This window comes from Leucopleurus acutus, assembly GCF_964270905.1.
Source record: "Leucopleurus acutus genome assembly, chromosome: 16".
Lineage (NCBI taxonomy): Eukaryota > Metazoa > Chordata > Mammalia > Artiodactyla > Delphinidae > Leucopleurus > Leucopleurus acutus.
In genome coordinates this window covers 1,422,625-1,440,882 of record NC_139158.1, presented here as the reverse complement: position 1 = coordinate 1,440,882, position 18,258 = coordinate 1,422,625, and the positions used below count along the sequence as shown (strand labels likewise).

The 18,258-nt window shown below is 48.8% G+C and overlaps 1 protein-coding gene across 1 annotated transcript in view; it reads left to right on the top strand.

The window, feature by feature from the left end:
- MAD1L1 (mitotic arrest deficient 1 like 1) overlaps window positions 1-18,258 on the top strand; it is a 318,780-nt gene that overhangs the window by 63,060 nt on the left and 237,462 nt on the right. The window contains exon 10 of the mRNA XM_082856688.1: window positions 16,221-16,307. Coding sequence (XP_082712814.1) covers window positions 16,221-16,307 — 87 coding nt within the window. The remainder of the gene's footprint in view (window positions 1-16,220; window positions 16,308-18,258) is intronic.

Sequence of the window (18,258 nt, the reverse complement as noted above, 5' to 3'; positions counted from 1 at the left end):
TCTGAAAAATGAGCACTCTTCCCGCCAGTTGGAGGTGCTCTGGCCTCTGGCCTTCGATTTGATGTGTGGTGAAGGCTGCAATTGTTTAATAATCCTTCATGATTCAACAGCCCTTAAAGAACTTCCCTCCGTCCGCACTTGGAGCTCGTGACGGGTGGGTGGTAGTGGGGCCGCGGCTCTCTGTTTCCACGGAACGAGGTCCCGATTCCTGAATCCCAGGGCTTCTCAGGTTCGCCCGTCTGCCTGTGTCCCCAGCGCCCTGGGCTCGTGCTGTGCTGAGCGTTCACTGGAGGCGCCCTGTCTTCTCTCAGCTCCCCTGCTTCTCCAGTGGCCTTTCCGCATAGGGCGCTTGCTGTGTGTGTGGTTTTCCCTAGTTTGTATTTGTGCTTAGGCGTGTAGTATGTAAATTCTCATCGAAAGAAATGCAGACAGTGCACGCGATCGCCTCCGCCAGCCTCAGCCCTGCCTGGAGGTGTCAATTTGGGGTGAATCTTTCTAGGTTATGTTCTGTAAATATGCACACATGTGGGTGCCTTTCTCTAGAAATAAGTGTAGGTGCGGTTTTGTACCTGAGTTCTTTCCCTGAGTGCCTCTGCGGGCCGCCTTACTCGCAGGCTTCTCCAGGACGGGGAGAGTATTCTTCTGGAGGAGGGGGTCTGGGCGCTCGTCCTGCATGCAGTGCTGGCCAGGGGGTCACTAGGCTCTGAGCAAATGAATGCCCTCCCCATGGCCCAGAAATCAGTGTTGCCCGTCCTGCCCATCCCCCTCCTGCCCTCCCCCCATCCCCTGCTCCTGTCTTGCCCCCTCCTGCCCCCCCATCCCCTGCTCCTGCCCTCCCCACTCCTGCCCAGTGTGTGGTCCTTAACGGAGCATGCTCTTCCTCTTCCTTCCTGTGCTCAGCTGTCAGCCTCGCAGAGCTTGGAGAGCGAGGGTGGAGGGAGGCACAAGCAGTGACAATACACCGCACACGTCTGCCTCATTCTCTGCCTGGGTCAGGGCTCAGGGGCAAGAGGCCTGGGCCTCGGGAATGGCGTGCAGCCCCTCAGCCCCCATGCGCCGTGTAGAACCAGCCTTCCACACCTGGCCGGCGGGAACAGTGACAGAGCCAGAGCAGGTGCGCTGGTCCTGGGCGTCCTGACGGGCTGTCCCTGCGGCCGCTGGGCCATGGTGGTTGGGGGCTCTTTGGAACAACCCACGAAGATGCCTTGTGAGCGTGATGCGCGGGCTCAGCTGACAGCTGGCCACCAGTTCCGTGGCTCCTGGCTTCCACAGCTGGAGAAGTTCTCACAACAAAATTATAGACTCTTTTTGAAAAAAGGAACAAAATACCAGGAATCCCACAACTGGAATGTGACTCTGCCTGTTCCTAAACATCTTCTTCCAGTTCTTACCTCCCCAGGGATGTTTTTACTCGAACTGCCCTTAATCCCGTTTCTGGTTTTGCTTTTTTCAGTGTCTGTATACACTTGCTATTGTTGAACTATTTCCTCACGTCACTTACACTTACTGTCTTGATGGCATCGTGCATATAGCACAGTTCATACAGCTGGTCTGAAGTTGTTGGACACGACAGCACAGAGTCAGGGACACGGCCTCAGCCTGGCCGTCTGGGTGTGGGTTACTCTTGACTCTCCTGTGCCCCAGCGTCCCCCGCTGTAGAATCGGGGTGCTAACAGTGCCCACCTCATAAGGTTGTTGAAAGGGTGAGACGGTGTAGCGTCCGTAGGTGCGGAGAATTCCTGTCTCAGAATGTGCAGTGATTCTCCCGTATTACAGTTCCGCCTCAGAAACAAACTTCCATGACCACAGGAACTTGCAGCTCCCCCTGCAGTTGTGTGATGGAGCAGCCCTGCTCATAGCGGCCTTGCTGTTGTGTTTTCATTAGTTATTTCTGTTTTTTTGTGTCGTATTTTGTGTTGTATTATTATAATTATTTTGAAGGAGATGGTTGATTATATATCAAATCGGCAAAACGTCTGGTACCCTTTTCTTACATAGTAACCACAGCAGTCACTTGATTTCAACTGTTAGTTTCCAGTGTTCTTGCAATGACATTTGTAGGTAAATCACTTTGCTTTGTCTTCTGGGATTCCTCTTTTAGATTTGGACCAAGTTCTGAAACAATATTTGTCTATCAAATTGACAGAGAACCTCAGAGAATGTTGTCTTTGTCAAGTGTGTAGCAGATGGTTTTCTGGGTGGCACAGAGTTTTTTGGTGTCTTGCCTTGCAGTGTTATATGATTATTTTGCTGCGTAGATTTCTCCATTTCTACAAATGTTCAGTGGTTTTAAGTTGTGTACAATACTCACCTGTTGGGGGGGTGCCTTCAAGATGGCGGAGGAGTAAGACAAGGAGATCACCTTCCTCCCACAAATACATCAGAACTGCATCTACATGTGGAACAACTCCTACAGAACACCTACTGAACGCTGGCAGAAGGCCTCAGACTTCCCAAAAGGCAAGAAACTCCCCACGTACCTGGGTAGGGCAAAAGAAAAAGGAAAAACAGAGACAGAAGAATAGGGATGGGACCTACACCTCTGGGAGGGAGCTGTGAAGGAGGAAAGGTTTCCACACACTAGGAAGCCCCTTCGTGGGCAGAGATGGGGGTGAGCCGGGGGGAAGCTTCGGAGCCGCGGAGGAGAGCGCAGCAACAGGGGTGCGGAGGGCAAAGAGGAGAGATTCCCGCACAGAGGATCGGTGCCGACCAGCACTCACCAGCCCGAGAGGCTTGTTGGCTCACCCGCCGGGGCGGGCGGGGCTGGGAGCTGAGGCTCGGGCTGCAGAGGTCAGATTCCAGGGAGAGGACTGGGGTCGGCTACGTGAACACAGCCTGAAGGGGGCTAGTGTGCCACAGCTAGCCGGGAGGGAGTCCGGGGGAAAGTCTGGACCTGCCTAAGAGGCAAGAGACCATTGTTTCGTGGTGCATGAGGAGAGGGGGTTCAGAGCACTGCCTAAACGAGCTCCAGAGACGGGCGCGAGCTGCGGCTAACAGCGCAGACCCCGGAGACAGGCATGAGACGCTAAGGCTGCTGCTGCCGCCACCAAGAAGCCTGTGTGCGAGCACAGGTCACTATCCACACCTCCCCTCCCGGGAGCCTGTGCGGCCCACCACTGCCAGGGTCCCATGATCCAGGGACAACTTCCCTGGGAGAACGCACGGCGCACCTCAGGCTGTTGCAATGTCACGCTGGCCTCTACCGCCGCAGGCTCGCCCCGCACTCCATACCCCTCCCTCCCTCTGGCTTGAGTGAGCCAGAGCCCCCGAAGCAGCTGCTCCTTTAACCCTGTCCTGTCTGAGCGAAGAACAGACGCCCTCAGGCGACCTACATGCAGAGGCGGGTCCAAATCCAAAGCTGAACCCCAGGAGCTGTGCGAACAAAGAGGAGAAAGGGAAATCTCTCCCAGCAGCCTCGGGAGCAGCGGATTAAATCTCCACAATCAACTTGACATACCCTGCATCTGTGGAACGCCTGAACAGACAACGAATCGTCCCAAACTGAGGCGGTGGACTGTGGGAGCAACTGTGGACTTGGGGTTTGCTTTCTGCACCTCATTTGTTTCCGGTTTTCTGTTTATCTTAGTTTAGTATTTAGAGCTTATTATCATTGGTAGATTTCTTTATTGACTTGGTTGCGCTCTTCCTTTTTATATGTATATATATTTTTTCCTTTTTTTCTCTTTGTGAGTGTATGTGTGTGCTTCTTTGTGTGCCTTTGTCTGTATAGCTTTGCCTTTGCCATTTGTCCTGGGCTCGCTCTGTCCGTTGTTCTTTTGTCTAGTTTTTAGCGCTTGTTGTCATTGGTGGATTTGTTTCCTCGTTTGGTTGCTCTCGTCTTTCTCTTTTTTTATTACTTTTTAATTTTTTCCTTTTAAATAATTTTTTATTTTAATAACTTTATTTTATTATTTTCTTTCTTTCTTTCCTCCCTTTTCTTCTGAGGCGTGTGGCTGACAGGGTCTTGGTGCTCCAGCCGGCTGTCAGGCTTGTGCCTCTGAGGTGGGAGAGCCGAGTTCAGGACATTGGTCCACCAGAGACCTCCTGCCTCCACGCAATATCGAACAGTGAGAGCTCTCCCAGAGATCTCCGTCTCAACGCTAAGCCCCAGCTCCACTCATGACCAGCAAGCTACAGTGCTGGACGCCCTATGCCAAACAACTAGCAAGACAGGAACACAACCCCACCCATTAGCAGAGAGGCGGCCTAAAATCATAACAAGGTCACAGACACCCCAAAACACACCACCGGACGTGGTCCTGCCCACCAGAAAGACCAGATCCAGCCTCATCCACCAGAACACAGGCACCAGTCCCCTCCACCAGGAAGCCTACACAACCCACTGAACCAACCTTACCCACTGGGAGAAGATGCCAAAAACAACGGGAACTACGAACCTGCAGCCTGCGAAAAGGAGACCCCAAACACAGTAAGTTAAGCAAAATGAGAAGACAGAGAAATACACAGCAGATGAAGGAGCAAGGGAAAAACCCACTGGACCAAACAAATGAAGAGGAAACAGGCAGTCTACCTGAAAAAGAATTCAGAGTAATGATACTAAGATGATCCAAAATCTTGAAATAGAATGGAGAAAATACAAGAAATGTTTAACAAGGACCTAGAAGAACTAAAGAGCAAACACACAATCAATGAAATTAAAAATTCCCTAGAAGGAATCAATAACAGAATAACTGAGGCAGAAGAACGGATAAGTGACCTGGAAGATAAAATAGTGGAAATAACTGCTGCAGAGCAGAATAAAGAGAAAAGAATGAAAAGAACTGAGGACAGTCTCAGAGACCTCTGGGACAACATTAAATGCACCAACATTGGAATTATAGGGGTCCCAGAAGAACAAGAGAAAAAGAAAGGGACTGAGAAAATATTTGAAGAGATTATAGTTGAAAACTTCCCTAATATGGGAAAGGAAATAGTCAGTCAAGTCCAGGAAGCACAGAGAGTCCCATACAGGATAAATACAAGGGGAAACATGCCCAGACACATATTAATCAAACTATCAAAAATTAAATACAAAGAAAAAATATTAAAAGCAGCAAGGGAAAAGCAACAAATAACACACAAGGGAATCCCCATAAGGTTAACAGTTGATCTTTCAGCACAAACTCTGCAAGCCAGAAGGGACTGGCAGGACATATTTAAAGTGATGAAAGGGAAAAACCTACAACCAAGATTACTCTACCCAGCAAGGATCTCATTCAGATTCGACGGAGAAATTAAAACCTTTACAGACAAGCAAAAGCTAAGAGAGTTCAGCACCACCAAACCAGCTTTACAACAAATGCTAAAGGAACTTCTCTAGGCAGGAAACACAAGAGAAGGAGAAGATCTACAATGACAAACCCAAAACAATCAAGAAAGTGGTAATAGGAACATACATATCGATAACTACCTTAAACGTAAATGGATTAAATGCTCCAACCAAAAGACATAGACTAGCTGAATGGATACAAAAACAAGACCCATATATATGCTGTCTACTTCATACCTAGGGACACATACAGACTGAAAGTGAGGGGATGGAAAAAGATATTCCATGCAAATGGAAATCAAAAGAAAGTTGGAGTAGCAATTCTCATATCAGACAAAATAGACTTTAAAGACTATTACAAAAGACAAAGAAGGACACTCCATAATGATCAAGGGATCAATCCAAGAAGAAGATGTAACAGTTGTAAATATTTATGCACCCAACATAGGAGCACCTCAATACATAAGGCAAATGCTAACAGCCGTAAAAGGGGAAATAAACAGTAACACAGTCATAGTAGGGGAATTTAACACCCCACTTTCACCAATGGACCACTTTCACCAAAATGTAAATAAATAAGGAAACACAAGCTTTAAATGATACGTTAAACAAGATGGACTTAATTGATATTTCTAGGACATTCCATCCAAAAACAACAGAATACACTTTCTTCTCAAGTGCTCATGGAGCATTCTCCAGGATAGATCATATCTTGAGTCACAAATCAAGCCTTGGTAAATTTAAGAAAATTGAAATCATATCAAGTATCTTTTCTGACCACAATGCTATGAGACTAGATATCAATTACAGGAAAAAATCTGTAAAAAATATGAACACATGGAGGCTAAACAATACAGTACTGAATAACCAAGAGATCACTGAAGAAATTGAAGAGGAAATCAAAAAAACCTGGAAACAAATGACAATGAAAACACGATGACCCAAAACCTATGGGATGTAGCAAAAGCAGTTCTAAGAGGGAAGTTTATAGCTATACAATCCTACCTCAGGAAACAAGAAAAATCTCAAAGAACCAACCTAACCTTACATCTAAAGCAATTAGAGAAAGAAGAACAAAACAACCCCAAAGCTAGCAGAAGGAAAGAAATCATAAAGATCAGAGCAGAAATAAATGAAAAAGAAATGAAGGAAACAATAGCAAAGATCAATAAAACTAAAAGCTGGTTCTTTGAGAAGATAAAATTGATAAACCATTAGCCAGACTCATCAAGAAAAAAAGGGAGAAGACTCAATAGAATTAGAAATGAAAAAGGGAAAGTAACAACTGACATTGCAGAAATACAAAGGATCATGAGAGATTACTACAAGCAACTCTATGCCAATAAAATGGACAACCTGGAAGAAATGGACAAATTCTCAGAAAAGCACAACCTTCTGAGACTGAACCACAAAGAATAGAAAATATAAACAGACTAATCACAAGCACTGAAATTGAAACTGTGATTAAAAATCTTCCAACAAACAAAAGCCCAGGAGCAGATGGCTTCACAGGTGAATTCTATCAAACATTTAGAGGAGAGCTAACACCCATCCTTCTCAAACTTCCAAAATATAGCAGAGGGAGGAACACTCCCAAACTCATTCTGTGAGGCCAACATCGCTCTGATACCAAAACCAGACAAAGACGTCACAAAAAAGGAAAACTACAGGCCAATATCACTGATGAACATAGATGCAAAAATCCTCAACAAAATACTAGCAAACAGAATCCAGCAGCACATTAAAAGGATCAAACACCATGATCAATTGGAGTTTATCCCAGGAATGCAAGGATTCTTCAATATACGCAAATCAATCAACGTGATACACCATATTAACAAATTGAAGGAGAAAAACCATATGATCATCTCAATAGATGCAGAGAAAGCTTTCGACAAAATTCAACACCCATTTATGATAAAAACTCTCCAGAAAGTAGGCATAGAGGGAACTTACCTCAACATAATAAAGGCCATATGTGACAAACGCACAGCCAACGTTGTTCTCAATGGTGAAAAAGTGAAACCATTTCCTCTAAGATCAGGAACAAGACAAGGTTGCCCACTCTCACTGCTATTATTCAACATAGTTTTAGAAGTTTTAGCCACAGCAATCTGAGAAGAAAAAGAAATAAAAGGAATCCAAATCAGAAAAGAAGTAAAGCTGTCACTGTTTGCAGATGACATGATACTATACATAGAGAATCCTAAAGATGCTACCGGAAAACTACTAGAGCTAATCAATGAATTTGGTAAAGTAGCAGGATACAAAATTAATGCACAGAAATCTCTGGCATTCCTATACACTAATGATGAAAAATCTGAAAGTGAAATCAAGAAAACACTCGCATTTACCACTGCAACAAAAAGAATAAAATAAATAGGAATAAACCTATTTAAGGAGACAGAAGACCTGTATGCAGAAAACTATAAGACACTGATGAAAGAAATTAAAGATGATACCGACAGATGGAGAGATATACCATGTTCTTGGATTGGAAGAATCAACATTGTGAAAATGACTATACTACCCAAAGCAATCTACAGATTCAGTGCCATCTGTATCAAACTACCAACAGCATTTTCCACAGAACTAGAACAAAAAATCTCACAATTTGTGTGGAAACACAAAAGGCCCCGAATAGCCAGTGCAATCTTGAGAAAGAAAAACGGATCTGGAGGAATCAGGCTCCCTGACTTCACACTATACTACAAAGCTACAGTAATCAAGACAGTATGGTACTGGCACAAAAAGAGAAATATACATCAATGGAACAGGATAGAAAGCCCAGAGATGAACCCACGCACATATGGTCACCTTATCTTTGATGATCAAGGAGGCAAGAATATATACAATGGAGAAAAGACAGCCTCTTCAATAAGTGGTGCTGGGAAAACTGGACAGCTACATGTAAAAGAATGAAATTAAAACACTCCTTAACACCATACACAAAAGTAAATTCAAAATGGATTAAAGACCTAAATGTAAGGCCAGACACTATAAAACTCCTAGAGGAAAACATAGGAAGAACACTCTATGACATAAATCACAGCAAGATCCTTTTTGACCCACCTCCTAGAGAAATGGAAATAAAAACAAAAATAAACAGACGGGACCTATTGAAACTTAAAAGCTTTTGCACAGCAAAGGAAACCATAAACAAGACGAAAAGACAACTCTCAGAGTGGGAGAAAATAGTTGCAAATGAAGCAACTGACAAAGGATTAATCTCCTAAATTTACAAGCAGCTCATGCAGCTCAATATCAAAAACCCATACAACCCAATCCAAAAATGGGCAGAAGACCTAAATAGACATTTCTCCAAAGAAGATATACAGATAGCCAACAAACACATGAAAGGATGCTCAACATCACTAATCATTAGAGAAATGCAAATTAAAACTACAATGAGATATCATCTCACACGGGTCAGAATGGCCATCATCAAAAAATCTAGAAACAATAAATGCTGGAGAGGGTGTGGAGAAAAGGGAACCCACTTGCACTGTTGGTGGGAATGTAAATTGATACAGCCACTATGGAGGACAGTATGGAGGTTCCTTAAAAGACTAAAAATAGAACTACCGTATGACCCAGCAGCCCCACTACTGGGCATATACCCTGAGAAAACCATAATTGAAAAAGAAACATGTACCACAATGTTCATTGCAGCTCTATTTACAATAGCCAGGACATGGAAGCAACCCAAATGTCCATTGACAGATGAATGGATAAAGAAGATGTGGCACATATATACAGTGGAATATTACTCTGCCATAAGAAGAAATGAAATTGTAGTGAGGTGGATGGACCTAGAGACTGTCATACAGAGTGAAGTAAGTCAGAAAGAGAAAGACAAATACCACATGCTAACACATATTTGTGGAAGCTAAGAAAAAAAAAAGGTTCTGAAGAACCTAGGAGCAGGACAGGAATAAAGACGCAGACATAGAGAATGGACTTGAGGACACGGGGAGAGGGAAGGGTAAGCTGGGACGAAGTGAGAGAGTGGCATGCACATATATATACACTACCAAATGTAAAATAGATAGCTAGTGGGAAGCAGCCGCAGAGCACAGGGAGATCAGCTTGGTACTTTGTGGCCCCCTAGAGGGGTGGGATAGGGAGGGTGGGAGGGAGACGCAAGAGGAAGGGCATATGGAGATATATGTATATGTGTAGCTGATTCCCTTTGTTATACAGTAGAAACTAACATACCATTGTAAAGCAATTATACTCTAATCACTTTGTTATACAGCAGAAACTAACACACCATTGTAAAGCAATTATACTCTAATAAAGACGTTAAAAAAAAAAATCACTTGTTGGCAGGTCCCAAACCCCACCTCCAGGGGTTTCGTTTCAGTGGGTCTGGAGTTGGAGGTAGGTGGGCTGGAGTTAATCCAGATGATTCTGGTGCAAATGGCCCATGGGTTACTTTGACTATTCCAGACACCCGTCCCCCTCCCCACACTTTACAATGCCACATCCCATGAAGCCGTACGCATCCCATTGCCCTGACCAGGAGGGAGTATGCCCTCCTATGTTCTCTTGTGCGTTTTGTGATCTGTAGCGGCCATCTGGCCAGCTCTTTTTGCCTAGCATCAGATTTAACAAATATAGTAGCCCGTGTTATGGCTGTGGGAACTTATTCACTTATTTTCTCTTGTTGAGGTTTTTTTTTTTTTAAAGTACAAGCAAATACACAGGGAACGTAAAATCATACAGCTGGTATAGGAAATGGTATGGCGGTTCCTCAAACAATTGCAAATGGAATGATGCAGCAGTTCTTCTTCTGGGTGTATATCCAGAGGAGTTGAAAGTAAAGAGCTGAACACATTTGAAAACCAGTGTTCACAGCAGCATTATTCACAGTAGCCAAAGGGTAGAGACAACCCAAGTGCCCATTGGAGGATGAATGGTTGAGTAAAATAAGTATATCCAGGCAGTGGAATATTACTCAGCCTTAAAGAGGAATGGTGTGTTAGTTTCTGCTGTATAACAAATGTCATGTAAGACGTTTGGCACACTGAGGACCTCAGGCCAAGTGGATTAAGACAGACACAGAAGGACAGATAGTGCATGATTTTACTTATACGAGGTCCCTGGAGGCGTCGCATTCATAGAGTAGAGGGTGGGCGCCAAGGGCTGGCTTGGGAGTGGGGGGAATTGCGGTTGTTGTTTAGTGGCTACAGGGTCTCAGTTTGGGAACGTGAGAAAGTTCTGGAGACGTATGGTGGTGACGGCTGCACGACTCACTGACGCGGAGTGTGCACTCAGAAGTGGTTTCGATGGGAAGGCCTGTGTTACGTGTTTTACCACCATTAAGAAACAGGCAATGCCACGATGCGTACTTAACCATATGTAGGGCACACCCCTGGTGGCTTCCTTGAGACGTGTTCCTGGAAGTGCAGTTGCTGGTCGATGGGTGCGGTCTCCCCTTTCAGCTGCTCTTCTTACCTGGTCCAGGAGGACGGCTCAGCCCTCCTTGGGGCAGTAGGGCAGGGCGGTAGCCTTGCTAGCGACTTGTCTTGCTAGGTCACAGGAGCCACTGTGCTGGATGAGTGAGCTCTCCTGCTTGGGTTTCTTCCCCAAGGAGCCCATGGTGGGACCTCGGGGATGCGTGAGTCTGCCCGGGATCCTGTCCACTGTTACCCAGATGCCTCCTGCCGGTCCACCCAGGGGACTGGGTTACCTTGGGAGTCCTTTAGGCCCTCATTTCTTCCTACTTCCTTCTCTTCAGGTGTGTTCATAGTACTGCTGTCAGTATAGACAGAGGTCTCCTGAAGCCAGGCCTCCTGCCCCCTTGATCAAACTTCACCCGCGCCCTCGGTTCGCCCCGTCGTGGCCTCAAGAATGTATACGTGTTGCCAGTACTCTGGGTTTTTTTGTTTTTTTTTTTTGCGGTACGCGGGCCTCTCACTGCTGTGGCCTCCCCCGTTGCGGAGCACAGGCTCCGGACGCGCAAGGCTCAGCGGCCATGGCTCACGGGCGCAGCCGCTCCGCAGCATGTGGGATCCTCCCGGACCGGGGCACGAACCCGTGTCCCCTGCATTGGCAGGCGGACTCTTAACCACTGTGCCACCAGGGAAGCCCTAGTACTCTGTTTTAACTAAAGGTCATACAGTACAGCCCTCCAACAGAACACATTTTCTTTTTGATCAACACTGCAAACTAAAGGTATGTGGAATTCCATACTGTTTATTGATTAATGATAATTTTAAATGGAAACTTGTGCTCCTCATTTACATGATGAGCTATCACACACCGCTTTCACTATTACCTATGTTTTGTCCTTGTTTCCCAATCCTCGTGTTACAGTGGGGTTGAATTGTGTACCTTAAGAAGTGGTTTTAAAGGTTCCCACTCCCATGACGTGAACAGATGTGTGAGGGGTTATCAGGTGGTAGTGCCGCCGTGTGCTTGGGTCTTGGGGTTTTGGAAATAAGCCTAAAGAAGCCCTGTTGAGCCAGGCTCAGCCTGGAGTTGTCTGAGCTGTGACCTGAGCCCCGGCTCTCCCGCAGTCCATCCATCTCTTTAAAGACTTCCCGCCTTTTCTGTGTCTCTGAGGGTAGAACAGTTCTTGAGTGTTGTCGCCTGGCTTCCTGGTCTCTGGGTTTTTAGAAGTTGAAACCTAGTGGCCAGCAGGGATGACTGGACAGGACTCCTGAGTCTCTGTTTACAGAGTAGGAGCTGCAGGTTTTCAGCCCAGAGGCCACACGGAGAAGGTGGTCCCGTTGCTGTGTGCCTTCCAGCAGCGGCCGGGGCAGGGCTGAGGCAGGAATGGGATCCGGGGTCCGTGCCTGTGCAGTTTGGTCTCTGGAATTGGGCACCACCTGGGAAAGGCAGGCCCTGCAGCTTGAAGCGCCCCTTCTGTGGGGAGCGGGGTGGGGGGGGGACGGCGCATCTGAATGATGGCACTGCACCTGGGGCTTGTGGGAAGCCACTGCTGGAGCGTCTGACTTGGCCTTGGGCAGTGCGAGAGCCATACCCTTGTGGCTGTGCAGAGGCCACCCGCCCCTGGCGCCCCGCCCCCGCCGGTCTCGGGGGAGCAGCACAAACCCAGGCCACGCTGCAGGGGCTCTTGTTTGCATGGCTGGGCAAGGGGGCGGAGTGGCATGGAGGGGGGTGGAGGAAAGCCAGTTTCCTGCTGAGTTTATTCGAATATGGAGCCAGGCCCCTTGACGCTTTGTTGAAATAGCTGCGCCAAAGTTCCAAAGCATTTGGGTGTCTGATGGCCTCTGTGAAGTTCAGCTGAAGGGTGTGAGCCTCGGGCCGCCCTGGGCGGCGGTGGGGGTGGGGGGGTGGGGGGGTGCTGTGTGCGAGCAGGCAGCCTCAGCCTGCAGGTGTCACAGGAAGATGCAGAGGCCCGGAGCCATCAGCGGCAGTGGAGCATTTCTGAAGGAGTTCATTTTTCTCTTCATTTGGCCCTTCCCAATTTCCCCTCATTATTAAATTGTTACATTTCAAATTATCTTTACTTCAAAGGAAAATAGAGAACCTCGTTTAAGAGTCTGACTCCTCTGTGTTACTCTATGTGGGGCTAATTTTTTTTTTTTTTTTTTTTTTTTACGGTAGGCAGGCCTCTCACTGCTGCGGCCTTTCCCGTTGCGGAGCACAGGCTCCGGACGCGCAGGCTCAGCGGCCATGGCTCACGGGCCCAGCCGCTCCGCACGAACCCGCGTCCCCTGCATCGGCAGGCGGACCCTCAACCACTGCGCCACCAGGGAAGCCTGTGGGGCTACTTTGTACCTCAGGGCAGGACTCTTGTTTCTAAACTGCTGCCACGTGCTCCGGACTCTGCCAGTTGCTCTCCCGCTTCCAGGAAGGCTTCTGCTTGGAGGGTGTTGCTGCCCCCCGGCTAGTGAGAGGCCCCACAGAGTGTGTGGCCGTCTGTCTGACAGATGCTTCTCCACGGGCTCTTCCTGCTCTTTCAGGTCTGAGCAGACTTGGCCCAGCCTGGAAGGGGAGTGAGGAGGAGGCCGGTCGTCGTCATGCTCCCCCAGGCACCCTCTGGGCACCCGTCTGCCTGTCCCACACGGCGTTGGCTGGTCCTGGGCCCATAGGGACTGCGGGCCTTGCAAAAGTAGACATGCCAGTTGCTTCATTGGTTTTAAATAAACTTCCCATTGATTTAATAATAGTTTGCATACTCCTTTGACTAACATAGAAAAATAGAAAACAGCTTAAATCTCTTAACAGTGTTTCAGAAAAAATACCTCTTGGCTTAAAAGGGTTTACTTGTTTTGCTTACTTGTTTTCCTATTAGTATCTTGAGCTCCCTGAGGTTGGAAAACATTAGGAAGCTCTGAAAAGAATGGGGAATTGGCATTCAAGGCTGGTTCAGCCTCTCCCCCTGCTAGGGTTTAGTTTCTCAAGGTCTTCTGCTGGTAAACATCTTTTCAATGTATTTTCTAATCCACAAAGTTGGCTTGTGTTCAGGGCAGAGTTAGGGTAGCAACCTCGGCACTGCGCCTGGCTGTTCTCACACCTTGAGGCCACGTCCTCGCAAAATGTCCAAGAAAGGGCTTTTCTTCCGGTGGCCAGGGAAGGGCCTCCATGAGGTGGTCTGAAAGGGAGAGATCGTGGAATTACCTTGGGAGGAATGTTGATGCCAGAACCCCTGTGTGTGACGAGTGGGGCCATGGGCCCCCTCTCTGCAGGGGCTGCGCTGGGCTGTCAGAACGTACCACCGACAAGCGGAAGTCTTTGGGCTAACGTTCTAGCGATGGCAGACACTGAGAGACCCCAAACTGATAGCAGGGGTGGTGGTGCTGTGCAGCGAGGGTCGTGATGGGGTGGGGAGAGGGTTGGGGGCTTCTTGGAGGAAGTGACATCTTTCCTGAGACCTCTCTTTTGAGAACGAGCTAGGCTTGGGGAGACTGAGGGAAGAGCTTTGCAGGCCCAGGGTTAACTATCGCAGAGTTTCGGGGAGCAGGCGGATTGCCGTGTTCAGGCGGCAGAGGAAAGTCCAGTGGGCGGTGAGGAGGCCCCAGGGGCCCTGCGGTGCAGAGTCTGTGGGCCCTGGACTTGAGGCTCGGTTTCAGCAGGTTTCTGTGAGCGGTCCTTGGGTACGACGTGACTGCAGGTGCCGACTTCAGCTGGAGGGGTGAGGAGGCCAGAGAGTGCTCTTGGAAACTGGGCAGTGTGCTGGCTCTGGGGGCCGGGAGGAGGGCCTGTGGGTACCGAGCCGTGGCCCCTGCGTAGCCCTGGGCTCTGGCTCCGGCCCTTGCGCTCAGCTCCTCTCGGCCGCTGCACACCAGCGAGCCGTCTAGTCCGTGTGCCCCATGCAGGTGTCGGGAATGTTTGCACTCCGCTGGGTGTTCCATTCTGTCTCTCAAAGACATTTTAAAAATAAAATCAGCCATTTAAAAAAATTGAAATATAGTTAATTTACAATGTTGTTAGTTTCAGGTGTACAGCACAGTGATTCAGTTAAATATATCTATTCTTTTTCAGATTCTTTTCCAGTATAGGTTATTGCAAGATATTGAATATAGTTGAGTTGCCTGTGCTGTACAGTAGATCCTTGTTGTTTATCTATTTTATATACAGTAGTGGGTATATGTTGATCTCAAATTTCAAATTTATCCCCCCTCCCCACTTTGGTAACCATAAGTTTGTTTTCTATGTCTATGGGTCTATTTGTGTTTCGTAAATAAGTTCATTTGTATCATTTTTTTAGATTCCACATGTAAGTGATATCATATGATGTATGTTTTTCCCTGTCTGGCTTAACTTCACTCAGTATGACAGTCTCTAGGTCTATCCATGTTGCTGCAAATGGCATTATTTCATTCTTTTTTATGGCTGAGTAGTATTCCAGTGTGTGTGTGTGTGTGTGTGTGTGTGTGTGTGTGTGTGTGTGTGTGTACACATCTTCTTTATCCACACATCTGTTGATGGACACTTAGGTTGCTTCCATGTTTTGGCTATTGTAAATAGTGCTTCAGTGACCATTGAGATGCATGTATCTTTTTGAATTAGAGTTTTCTCCAGTCCCTCTCCCAGGGGTGGGATTGCAGGATCATATGGTAGTTCCATTTTTAGTTTTCTGAGAAACCTCCATACTGTTCTCCCTAGTGGCTGTACCAATTTATATTCCCACCAACAGTGTAGGGCGGTTCCCTTTCCTCCGCACCCTCTCCAGCATGTCTTATTTGTCGACATTTTGATGATGGCCATTCTGACCTGGTGACGTGGTACCTCACTGTAGTTTTGATTTGTATTTCTCTAGTAACTGGCGATGTTGAGCATCTTTCCATGTCCTGTTGGCCACCTGTATGTCAAAGACATTCTTGGTGTACGTTCTCCCGAGCCATGGTGCTGAGCTAGAGGAGGGGGTTCAGATTGAGGCTTTGTGCTGCTGAGAGTGGGTGGCCTTTGAACCAGCCATCCGTGTCTTTGAGTCTCAGTTTCCCCATTTGCAAAATGGAAACAGTAGACAGCAGGGCTGCTCTGAGCATTAACTGAGATCGTTAAGCTGGAGTACTTTTGAAAATTACGAGGCATTGGGCATGTGGGTATCTGTTGTGGTTGTTACATTGCTGCTGTTCTCATACCTGGATTTTGAAGCGGAAGGAGGAAAGGCAACTGGAATGCACTGGGCACCTCCTCTGCTTGCTGCCTGGTAGGTGCTTTTAAACCTCGCTCCAAATCCTCTGCATGGTGACATTGTTATGTATCGACCCTATTTTTACAGGTGAAGTAAAATCAGGGCTTATAAAAGTAGTGTGCCCAGTGTTACGTGGCCAGCGGCTGGCTGTGTGAGCCCAGGTGGCGGTGAGAGCACAGCTCCACACCCCGCTGCTCCGGGGACGGTGCACAGGCCCTAATCCGCCCCAGGCCTGTGAACCGCCCGTGGCTGGCGTGGCTTTGGGCCGCCTTCTAGTGTCAGCCAGTCCCCCTTCAGGGCACAACCAGCGCTGACATGTGTTCTTGATCCCCCCAGGACCCCAGAGGACCTGTCCAGGTTCATCGTGGAGCTGCAGCAGCGCGAGCTCACCCTCAAGGACAGGAACAGCTCCATCACCAGCAGGTAGGCCTGGCGAACCATGGTTTTGTGGCGACATGTCCGCTTCGGAACGCGGGGTGCCGGTGAGTGTGCCCCTGGCTGAGGAGTGGCTGTGCTTCGCCATCCCTGCCTCGGCCTGAGCGAGCGGTGAGACTCAGCTGAGGCGGCGGGTGTACTGTCATCTAGACGCTGTGAGACCAGCCCTGGAGCCCTGGGCTGGCTTCCAGGGCGTGGGGTCTGGGAGGAAGATGTGCACCCCACCAGGAGCATTTGCGTCTTTGTGGAGGCGTGGGCTCTGAGTGGCCCCATGAATGTGTGGAAACCTGGAACCTGGGTTGAAGCGTCTGAGTGTTTGTACGTGTGTGGACTTGTGTCCTCGGGAAGGGTCCCACGTAGCAGCACAGCCGGGCCATTCGTGTCCACGCCCGGGCAGGCGGCTCTGACTCCCTCCAGGGCCTGAGGAACTGGTCCCATACCAGTTGTGCCTCTGACACCTGCTGGTGCCCCAGGAGTCAGTTCAGCTCTGCCACTAACTCCCAGGTCAGCCAGGCCCCACAGGTGAGGGCTCGGTCCCACAAGGCGCGCCTGCCTCGGGGTTCCCAGGCTACCCACACTTCATCTGCCTGCAAATTCAGGGTCCCCGCAGCCCCTCTCTGCCGGTTTGCTAGAAAGCACTTTATTTAGGATTACTGGTTTATTACAAAGGGTGCAGCTGGGACCAGCCGGCTGGGAAGAGATGCAGGAGGCGTGTGTGGGGGGTGGGGGCAGAGCTGCCGTGTCCTCTCCAGGTGTGCTGCCCTCCCAGCTCCTCCTTGTGTCCAGTGACTCGGAAGCCGCCTTGTTCAGCAGTGTCTATGGAGTTTCCTGCTTGATTAAGTCCTGGCCATTGGTGATTCACTTGGTCTCTATCTCCGCTCCCCTCCCTGGAGGTGGGGCGGGGGTGGAGCTGAAAGTTCCAACTTCTCTTCCGCTGGTTGGTTCCTCTGGCTTCTCCCCCGCCCTTCCTGCCCAGGGCTCTGGCTGAAGGGGCGTGTTCACAAAAGGCACTCACCTCGTTCAGGAAACTCCAAGGGTTTGTGGAGCTCTGTGCCGCGTAGGGCACCAAACCAAATGCTTGTTCCTCACCGAGCCGCACTTGGACTGGTGCAGGGCTGTCCGCCTCTGTCCCCTGCGGCCCAGGCTGGTTTCTCTCGTGCTTGCAGGGTGGCTGACCAGGTTCTGGGGGTCGCATAAGAGGCAGAAAGAGAGGTCTCCTTCTTGGGTCTCCTTTTTGGAACAAGGAAACCTGTCCGAGGACCCCCGCTGGCGGCAGACTCCCCCCACCCCAGTCACTCTCACTGGCCCAAATGGGGTTGAAAGTCTGCCCCAGACCAGGTATCTGTGGAGGATGGTGTTAAACTAGTCAGTTCCCACGTGATTCACTTGAGGGTGGAAAGCTGAGTGAGGTCAGCCCCTCCAGTGGGTGAAGGGCTTGGGGGCAGGCTGAGAGGACGGTGACCACAGAGGGACCTCGGGTGCCCTGCACTGGCCGGCTAGCTGGTTGGGGGTGGAAGTCAGCCTGCTCTCCGCGAGCATCCTCCGCGGCCTCACCCCCTGTGCAGTTGGCGTTTCAATAATCTATTAATAACCGAAGGAAGGCTTTCTTATTTGGGGGGCTGATGTCTCTTTGAAAATTGGCTTTTAGAAGCATCTGGTTATGTTGGACATAATCACATCAATTTAGCTTAAAAACCTCAAATGAGGACTACCCTGGTGGCGCAGTGGTTGAGAGTCCGCCTGCCAATTCAGGGGACACGGGTTCGAGCCGTGATCCAGGAAGATCCCACATGCCGTGGAACAACTGAGCCTGTGTGCCGCAACTGCTGAGCCCGCATGCCACAACTACTGAGCCCGTGTGCCACAACTACTGAAGCCCACTCGCCTAGAGCCTGTGCTCCTCAGCAAGACAAGCCACTGCAACGAGAAGCCTGCACAC